The sequence below is a fragment of the Curcuma longa genome, unplaced genomic scaffold (genome assembly GCF_044706935.1).
Source record: "Curcuma longa cultivar G26 ecotype Majalengka, Jawa Barat unplaced genomic scaffold, ITB_CL_G26_1.1 contig_5912, whole genome shotgun sequence".
Taxonomy (NCBI): domain Eukaryota; kingdom Viridiplantae; phylum Streptophyta; class Magnoliopsida; order Zingiberales; family Zingiberaceae; genus Curcuma; species Curcuma longa.
The window spans coordinates 3091-13566 of NW_027434514.1; the positions used below are offsets into that span (position 1 = coordinate 3091).

Here is a 10476-nt window from a genome sequence, read left to right on the forward strand (position 1 = left end):
ATATAGAAGTTATCAATAATTAACTATTCTAATAAATTTAAGGTGAGTTTAAAATTTAATATTTAAAATCTCTAAATAATATTATATCAAAATACTATTTATCAATTTTATTAAACTCATTTTAAAAGAGTTATAGAAGCTATATAACTATTACAACTCTAAATCATAAATACATCTATACGTTATAATAGTTATTCGGTAGCTTCTATATAATGCAAATCTAAAATTTTAAATTCATTCTAAATATGATATAATAATTATTAAATATTTTTTTATATCTTATAATAATTATCAATAGCTACTATAATATATTATAAATCAAGAGATATCTTTAAAATAAAATAATTGATGAGGCTTCCTTTTAATTTTGGTCCAACAACTTAAACCTTAAGATTGTTGAAATTATAGTGGTAGATGAACAGAATGATTACGCATCAACTTATAAAAAAGAGCCTTCCTTCTCCAGCAAAAAAGTATATCTACTCATAGTCCTGAAACGTGGAGTCGTTTCTTTAAAATTTAATTCGAGATTATCAACGATGTGTAATTGAAAAAAAAAAAAAGACCAAAAGAAAAGGGAATTCATGAGCCAAAATAGAACATATCAAAAGACCAATTGATATGGAATAATCCTAGAATATAATTCAACAAATAATGGTTCATAAGAAAGAAAGCTCCAAGCTTTGCAGCAGTGGTAAACGACAAAGGAACACTAATAACCAGAAACTAAAACATCGTCGTCCGCGTCGGCGTCGGCGGCGGAGCAATCGTGTCCGCAGCGGCAGGCAGGGCACTCCTCGAAGTTGGACGAGGCGAAGGAAGCCGAGAGGGGGCCGACGTAGAAAAGGAGCTCATCTCCGCTCCTCACCACCTCGTTCACCCCGAACCAGAAGAAGAGGACCTTGACGCTGACTCCTCCGAGGCCGGTCAACTCCCCCGAGCGGACCGTGCCGGATATCTTCTTCTTATAATGCAACAGGTAGCCGCCGGAGACCTTGAACTCGCAGTCGCCGCTAAGGTAGACCTCAAAGCGCCCATCTTGGTTCAAGGCGTAGCCCTGCACGCCCTGGGGGAGGATCCCCGGCGGGAAGCCGTATTTCTCCAGCATCTCGTAGACCGTCGGCTCATCGGAAGCAAGGGAAGGGGAAAGGGAGAGGAAGAGTAGGAAAGCCAAAAAGGGAGCTTTGCGGATCGAAGAGCCAAAAAGGTGGGATTTTGAGGGTGAATCCATGGAAGGGTAAGGATTTGTAGAGGGAGGAGGCGAAAAAAAGAGGATCTTGTTGATGCTTGTTTTCCAAATTTCGGAATTTGGATCAAGGAGGACAGTAGAAGAGGAGGAGGAGGAGTTCTTGCTTCTTTCTATTTGGCCCGTCGCTTCCTTGACTTTGGGGCCGTCGCAACCATCGTGCACTTCGGCGAAAATTCGATTTTCGGAGCTATTTAATTTTAAATGAAAATAAATTTCGACTGAACCGAGGAGAGGACGAATAATATTGTACAATATTATTTTTATTTCTTTTAACTTAGCATGTCATACTTTATTTAAAAAAGGAAAAATTAAGGGCAAAAATAAAAAAACATACCTAATTATTCGAATGTTTTTTTTAAAACAATATCTAAAAAATCTTTATTTCAGCCTTATTATACTATGTTAAATTAAATTATTTTTCTTTTTTATTTTAATTTAATAAAAAATTATATATAAAGCATTTTTTATATAAAAAATCACCAATATAATCAAGAAATTTAATTTAATTAAAATAATTTTAATATAGTCAACTTACTTTAAAACTATTGCTATGCTACTTTAAAACTTAATTAGAAATAATTTTAATATTATTAAAATTATTTTAAATTATTGCACTAATTAAATAGTAGATATTTAATAGCTAAAAACAGTTATTTCGAAGTATTAATTAAGTTTAATTAATTTTAAAAAATTGATAAAGATTTTTTTAATATTAAAGCATTTTTTTTCAATAGATTATAATAGTTAATATCTGCTGGAGCATAAGTACCTTTTGAGGGGTTTTTTAAAGGAGGCCGCCTTTTAATGAAAATGATAACTAGGGCCTTTTATTTTGTTTATTTTTACACGTATAGTGATAATCATATTCGTATTATAATTATTAAGGCATTTTGAAATAGCGCAGTTAAACTTCGAAGTGGAAGAAGAACGAGAGATCTCGACAAAATCCGAGGAGATGCCCAACCCGCTGGCGAGCGATTTCGGCCATGAGAAGATGAAGAGCAAGGAGAGAGAGAGAGATCCTCCGCGTCGGCGACATTCGAGCATCCGAGAAACCCTCCTCTGGTTCCGTTTGCCGCCTTCGTTTGTTTCGAGGTCACATTTCCATTTTTAGCCATTTTATCAACGAAACTAATTCGATCATCGTCTCCGCCTTTCACTCTACTCTATTCATCGCGGAATGAAGAATATCAGCCACCTGCGTTGGGGAAAGTTCCACCGCGAGACGAACGAACGCCAAAGTATCCTTGACATCCCCGGTTTTTCCGTTTTGCTCCTCGTGATTCCCTTGTCTAGGTTGGATATTGGTCCGGCTCCACCGGACCCCCACGGTTGGCTCCCTCTGTGGTTTGACGGGCTAGGGTTCTGTTCTCGATCGCCTTTTCTTCTGTGTTTGATCTCATAAAGGTAGTAGCTTTTTGTTAGGGCTTTCGAGATTGTTGAGATCATTGAATTTATTCTCCCGTGGCGAGCATTCGTCCTCGATGTCTAGACATTCTTGATTGGAGAAAGCTCTTGCGCTGCAAAAGTTCGATTTTTGGCGTATTCTTTGAGATTTGGGAGGAGCCGGTGGTTTCTCCGTTTGATGTTTCCCCCTTTCTTCCAGACTAGAAGCTAGAAACCAAGTTTTTAGATCAACCTGCATGACGCTATACTGTGTATTATTAATCTTTTGCAAATGGAAATAAGATAGAGATCCTCGTATAGTTTCTGCTTATGGGCTGCCTTTGTTCCAAGGGCGAGCTTGAAGATGAAGTTGTGGCTACAATCTTTACTTCAACACTTAGTGGAAGTGCTAAATTTTCATCCAAGCAACATGAGAATTCGAACATCGGCTCCTCTGGCTCCTTGGAGAAAGATGAAAAGAAGGATTCCACAGTCGCCCATAGTACCGGCCATGTTGGAGAGCACAAGAGACGACCCACTACTGATCTTGGAGGGCATAAAAATGGATCAAATGCTAGGGGTTCTCACAACATCGCAGATGATTTGGGAATCGATAGTGTGCTCAATGGGCTTACAGGGGAGCAAGTTGTGGCAGGATGGCCTTCTTGGCTTGCAGATGTTGCTGGGGAAGCAATAAATGGGTGGTTACCCAGGAGAGGTGAATCATTTGAGAAATTAGATAAGGTTTGAGTTATTTTTTTCCACCTATACTTTTGAATTCCCATGTATTCCTTAGGTTGAATTTGTTTACTTATTGGTTTTTACTGCCAACATATCTATCTAGCATCTAACTGTCATTTCATTAATATGCCTCGCAATTGGTTTAGGCCCTGCAGAATTAATGTCATTAACTGATAGTGCCATATTTTAGAAGGCGAAGGTTGTACTATGCAGTTTTCTTTGCTCTTTCATGATGGTAATTGAAGTTCTTGGATGGTCATTGTTGAATTATTGTATTTCAGATTGGAGAAGGAACTTATAGTCATGTTTTTAGAGCCCGTGATCTTGAGACCAATAAAGTTGTTGCTCTCAAGAAAGTGAGATTTGCTAATATGGATCCTGAAAGTGTCCGCTTTATGGTGAGGGAAATCCATATTCTACGCAGACTTGATCACCCAAATGTCATAAAGCTTGAAGGAATAATTACATCACGGAAGTCTTGCAACTTGTATCTCATATTTGAATATATGGAGCATGATCTAGCTGGACTTGCAGCAAGATCTAGTGTCAGATTCACTGAACCGCAGGTAGTTTGATATAGGTAGATTTGAGCAGTTATATCCATTCTTGGAATATTTCTTCTCTGATCAGTCTGATATCAACTTCAGATAAAGTGTTATGTGAAGCAGCTGCTTGAAGGCCTTGATCACTGTCATAGTCGTGGAATCTTGCATCGAGATATAAAAAGCTCAAATTTATTAGTCGACAACAGTGGCATACTCAGAATAGCAGATTTTGGCCTTGCAACATTATTCACGGGTGACCAAGGACAGCAGTTAACAAGCCGTGTAGTAACCTTGTGGTATAGGCCTCCTGAACTTTTGCTTGGTGCTACAGAGTATGGTGCTGCTGTTGATTTGTGGAGCTCTGGTTGCATCCTCGCAGAATTATTTGCTGGGAGGCCAATCATGCCTGGAAGAACTGAGGTATGCTTATTTTCTTCATTCGATTGATTGTTTAGCAAAATGGACAATATAAAATGCAGAAATCTACCTTGAAATATAAAGCTTTCTATATAAAGTCACTTTTTGACATTACTAGTACTTTCCGTTTTCAATCTCGTCAAATTTCATTTTTCCTTCAAATGTTCTCACTTGAATTGTTGATGTTTCACCATTTTAGGTGGAACAACTACATAAGATCTTCAAGCTCTGTGGTTCACCTTCAGAAGAGTACTGGGAGAAATCAAAGCTGGCCCATGTGACCATATTCAAACCTCAGCATCAGTACAGGCGTTGCTTTGCTGAGACCTTCAAAGATTTCCCACCTTCAACTTTGTCTCTCCTTGGCTCTCTTCTTGCTATTGAACCAGAGAAAAGGGGAACAGCTGCCACAGCCCTCCAAAGTGAAGTGAGTTAGGACTCTTTATCTATAGTGAATTGTAAATGGATATTAAAACTTTCATATCCCTTGAATATTTTCATAACTTTTCAGTTCTTCTCAACAATGCCATTTGCCTGTGACCCTTCAAGTTTGCCTAAATATCCTCCAAGCAAAGAGTATGATGCAAAACTTCAAGATGAGGCTAGGAGGTATGCATTCTTACACACTACTCGGCATAGCTAAATCTCTTCTGTTTGTACTAAGTGAAAATACAAGCATGATTCATTTTTGAATTTTTGCAGGCAAAGAGAAGTTGAACGTGCATCTGAATCTGTCAGGCCACAGAACTGGGTTTCAAGAGCAACGCCAGCCCCAGAAGTGCCAGTAATATCTCATTCACGCATTTGATGATCTAGTTCTTCTTTGACATCTTTCGGCATAATAAGGCTAATTTGTTAGGCTCCGGTTCACATTTTTATGCCTAAAGCTGACACTTCTCCTTTGTTCAAAATATTCTGTGTAGAACCCACAGGGAAATGCAAATCGAAAAAGCATCAGCGAGAAGTACAATAAACAAGATGGCACAGGCTCTGGGTTCCCAATGGAACTACCTGGAGGACCATTGCACAATGTCTTCTCTCATTCTGGCATGCACCCTAATGCATTTGATTCTACATGGACGAAGAGGAACCAAGAACTACTCAGTCATGCTTCGAGCCGGACATATAGCTCAATGAGGGTGCCAAATGACCCTCAGTTAAGGACACAGATGTTGTGTCGGCCTCACCAAGGTGGTGCTGATTTCTCTGACATCTCAGGTTCATTTGCAGCGAGAGGCAATGCTGGTTCCATAGGAAATCGGCTTGATGGAGGTGAACCTGCGGAACATAAGAAAGATGACATAGTCATAGCCAAGGAACCAGCACAGGTACTAAACTTACATTCCAAGCAAAATTAAGTCTTTGTTTCTTGGTTGATGATGGCTTTAGCTCTTTTGATGATGTTGAAATGGACAATGCAGGTATATGGAAATAGAATACGAAGAATTCATTACTCCGGTCCATTGATGTCGGCAGGTGGAAATGTCGAAGACATGCTTAAGGAACACGAGAGACATATCCAACAGGCTGTGCGCAAATCACGGAAGAACTTCTGAGGAGGAGCGAAATGACCTAGCTCCTCCATTATAGACTAAAACATGGCAGTGTAGTAGATTTTTAATTTGTAGTTGTTGGTTTCAAAACATGTACATCATTATGAAAAAAAAAAAAACCTAATAGGATTCATTTTTCCTAATTTTACTTCTTCAGAACGACCTTTACAAGAATTCACGTTCACTGAAGAAATTGAATAATCCAAAGAAAAATGCTGAGTAAGATTGGAAGATATCTTCGGGAAAAGTTTGTTTCACAAATCCGAGCAAAAAAATCGTGTGCGCTAGTTCCAACTAATCAAATATCCATTTTCTTCCCGAAGCCTTCATCTCCTTCCACTAAATTTCCATATTCTTCCCGAAGCCTTCATCTCCTCCTTCCACTAACTTCTTTCTCTGCCTGTCGAACAATTCAGTTGTCTGTCACAGTGTTCTTCTCTCCATCTATTAGAACTATGCGAGTATCAAAGCCTTGGTTTTTGCTATTGCCATGGTTTGAGCTCACATCTTTCCTCACAGAATTATTTTCAGCTGCATTCTCCGCAAAATCCTTAGTTTTGTCAGATTCGTTCCAACCAAATCGACCGAATGTTTGCTTTTGTAAAAACCAATATCCTTTAAAGACCAAGCACCTTGCGGATTTATATATCTGAGAAAATTTGCTACTTGTTGCAGTTGTAGCTACTTAGGTATAACGAACGTTTTAGTGATTATGCAGTTACTGATCATGCGTGCATAATATCTTTTTAGGTTAGATTTGAATCCACGTATATTTTAAAACAGTATAATATTATTCATTTTGGGTTCATGCTTTTATGATTTTATTTTGAATTTTACCCAAAAGATCTCGTACTAATATAGCTATCTCCATTTTATAATCTCAGAATCTTTTTCATATTTATATATAAAATGTGTGTATATACACGATAAAATAGACAAATGTATATACCTTATCTATATACTGAACTATATAGATATATATGCTTTTATAGTCAACTTTTAAGATTGATATATAGGTAGATATATAAAATTGTAAAAAAATAATTAATAATAATTAAGAATCAGATAAAGTTAGAGGTAGTAAAAATTGATTAATTAAATATTAAATTTAAAATTTTGATTAACTTATTTTAGAATTTCTATTTTTATTAAAAAAAGTTATTACATCGATTAATTTAGTTCGATTTTAATTTTAAATATTTTTATTTGATTAAATTGAATAAATCAAATAAATTAAAATAAAAAATAATTAATAAATTTCTAAATAAGTAAATATATAAATCTCTAATTAATCTATAAATTTTTAAAATTTTAATTAATTTAATTTTTATTGAATTAATCGATATTTTATTGATTTAATTTATTTGATTTTTATTTAAAAATTCGATCAACTCGATTCGTTTAAAAAAATTCAATTTATTCAATTTAATTTAATTCAATTTAATTTTAATCCAGTACTCAGTTAAATTTAAAGATGAAGTAAATATAGAGAGATTCTAACACAGAAGTATACAATTTATTATACTTCTCGGTTTTCCGAATTTGATTATATAATAATATGTGATACATATCTTAATAAGAGTAGGTGCATTAATTGTAAGTTGAAAGCAAATTAATTAGGTAGTTTAGGGTGAGAAAATTAAAGGTATTAGCAAATTGTACGCCAAGTCAATTAAATATGTAATGAGTCATTAGACCAGTCCCGACAATGATGTTTTTTTATATAAAATTTTGCAGAATCCAGTGTAAGATTGATATATATAGAGAGTTTACTGTAATTGTATATATATAGATACATAAAATTCTAGAAAAAAAGAAACAGAACAAATTTAGAGAGATTCTAGCAAAAAAATATATTTAATTTTTAAAATTTTCCGGTTTTCTGAAATCAATTATATAAAAATATGCGATACGTATCTTAATAATAGTAGGTGCATTAATTGTAAGTTAAAAGTAAATTAATTGGGTTATTGTAGGCTGAGAAAATTAAAGGTATTAGAAAATATGAAATAGATAATTCCTGAGAGTTAATGTCAATCCGTTGTAGTCTAGTTGGTTAGGACACTCGGCTCTCACCCGAGAGACCCGGGTTCAAGTCCCGGCAACGGAAATTTTTGCTGGATAATCTATATGTACATTTATATATATATATACTTTTATATAATCCGATGTAGGATTGATATATAGTGAGAGAGTTCGCTCTACTGTATAAATAGATACATAAATTTTAGAAAACAAAAAGAAACAGACAAAGCAAATATAGAGAGATTTTAGTAAAGAAGTATATTTAATTTATTATAGAGACAAAGCAAATATAAAGAGATTCTAGCAAAGAAGTATATCTAATTTATTATACTTGCCGGGTTTCCGAAATTAATTATATAATAATATGTGAAACATATCTTAATAATAGTAGGTGCATTAACTGTAAGTCGAAAGTAAATTAATTAAGTAGTTGTAGGCTGAAAAAATTTAAGGTATTAGCAAATATATGCAAATTCAATTAAATATTTAATGCCTTTGTCATTAGATATCAATCCATGAAGTCTAGTTGCTTAGGATACTGGTCTCTCGTCCCTGGAGCAATGGTGCAATGGTAGGACATTCGGGTTGTGACCTAGGGATTTGCGATTCGATCCCCAACTACGGTATATTTGTAGAAATTTTCCTCCAAATGGGGAACGCAATCAAAGGATGCTGGGCATCTGGATTGGCCGCCGTATGCGCTTCCCGATTTACCCTGGTGGTCGGTGGGAAACTTCCGTGGGACCAGGCCGGCCACCCCCAGGGATTGAGTCCACGAGACTGACAGGGATTTATCATTTTTATAGAATACTGGTCTCTCACCTAAAGGTATTAGCAAATAAAGGAATGCTATGTTACACGGCGAGAAATCCATGACTTATGTGTGACACCTGTGACCCACCACCTTCGTCGCACCGTCCGACCATCGCCGACCTCTCCTTCGGCCGCGATCGACGCACAGCTCGTCGGCACTCCGTCCGATGTCGGATTCCGACCGAATAGTGGTCGGAATCTGATGAATTTTGATCGGAAATAGCGAAATCATGCACGCAGCCACTGTCGGCCGCGATCGGCATGAATTTCGATCGAATCGCGATCGTCAGACGGCAGAGGACGGGCCGCCGTCGCATGGTGGTCCTTCCTCAGTCGATGTCCGGCCGCGATTTAGTCGGAATCCGGCCCGATCGTAGCCGCCAGTGGCGGCCCGTCCTCTACCATCCGACGATCGCGATTCAATCGGAAACAGGGCCGATCGCGGTCAGCAGTGGCGCGCGCCACTACTGACCACGATCGACCCTGTTTCCGACCAAATTCGTCAGATTTCGACCACTATCCGATTAAAATCCGGAGTCGGTCGAAGCGTCAGCGAGTGGCACGTCGATCGCTCTGGCGCCGGCCGAAGCATCGGCGAGTGGCCCGTCGATCACGGTCGAGGCGGTGGTCGGACGACGACAACAGCGATGGGTCAGGGAGTCACGCACGGATCGCGCACGGGGTTATCGCGTAGCATAGCAATCTCGTTAGCAAATATACGCAAATTCAATTAAATATTTAATGCTTTTGTCATTAGATATCAATCCATACAGTCTAGCTAGTTAGGATACTCAACTCTCACCTAATAGATCCGGATTCAAATCGATTCATGTATGCCCTTCATGTATATACTCAACTATATATATATATATATATATATATATATATATATATATATATATATATATATATATATATATATATATAGAGTTCTGATATCCCGCGCGACGAAAAAACCCGACACCCATACGCGACCGCCCGACCTCTCGACGTTCATCGCCGCCGTTCTTCGCCGTCCGGTCACCGCCGGCCACCATCCCGGGCTCGTTGGAAGCGTAACTCGACGGCGCACACATCGGCACCGGAATCCGGCCGGATTGGGCCGGAATCCGGCCGGAATTCCGGCCGAAACACAGCAGACGCGCTGGTGGCCGATTTCGCCGGAATCCGGCCGGATTCCGGCCGAATCGGGGCCGGACTCCGGCACCCGCCGGACCGCCGGTGAGTTGCGGTTCCAATGGGTCCGGTCCGGCGGGAATCGGTGGTCGGACGGCGATGAACGGACGCCGGAAAGCGACGAACGTCCGAGGAGAAACACTGTGCAATCGCGAGAAATGGACGGCTGTGATCGGTGCGCGCACGATCGCGCATCGGGCGGTTGCGCAGGATATCAAATTCCTATATATATATATATATATATATATATATATATATATATATATATATATATATATATATCTGATATCCCGCGCGACTCATCCCTACGCGATCCGTGCGCAACCGCCGACCCCCGCCCACTTCCGCCGCCGTCGCGCCGTCGCGCCGTCGCGCCACCGATCACCGTCGGCCACCGGACTCGGACCGTTGGATGCGCAACTCGCCGGTGCACATTCCGGCATCGGATTCCGGCCTGATTACGGCCGGAATCCGATCGGAATCCGACCGAAAACAGGACAGTGCCCAACGGCCACTGTCGGCCGGAAATCAACCGGATTCCGGCCGAATCACGGTCGGATTCCGGCCGGAA

The 10476-nt window shown here is 39.0% G+C and overlaps 2 protein-coding genes and 1 non-coding gene across 3 annotated transcripts; 2 read left to right on the forward strand and 1 right to left on the reverse strand.

Annotated features, from left to right (window-relative positions):
* Nucleotides 1-597: 597 nt before the first annotated feature.
* Nucleotides 598-1410, reverse strand: LOC141819417 (uncharacterized). The gene has a single exon (XM_074706719.1). It carries the CDS (start codon nt 1229-1231, stop codon nt 713-715), a length of 519 nt encoding a protein of 172 aa, XP_074562820.1. The 5' UTR covers nt 1232-1410; the 3' UTR covers nt 598-712.
* Nucleotides 1411-2208: 798 nt separating this feature from the next.
* Nucleotides 2209-5942, forward strand: LOC141819415 (putative serine/threonine-protein kinase At1g54610). The gene is made up of 8 exons (XM_074706718.1): nt 2209-3379; nt 3658-3942; nt 4024-4341; nt 4538-4765; nt 4850-4947; nt 5041-5122; nt 5262-5666; nt 5760-5942. Exons 1-8 carry the CDS (start codon nt 2966-2968, stop codon nt 5892-5894), a joined length of 1965 nt encoding a protein of 654 aa, XP_074562819.1. The 5' UTR covers nt 2209-2965; the 3' UTR covers nt 5895-5942.
* Nucleotides 5943-7928: 1986 nt separating this feature from the next.
* TRNAE-CUC (transfer RNA glutamic acid (anticodon CUC)) lies at nt 7929-8001 on the forward strand. The gene has a single exon. It is a non-coding gene; the product is annotated as a tRNA-Glu (tRNA).
* The last annotated feature ends 2475 nt before the right edge of the window (nt 8002-10476 follow it).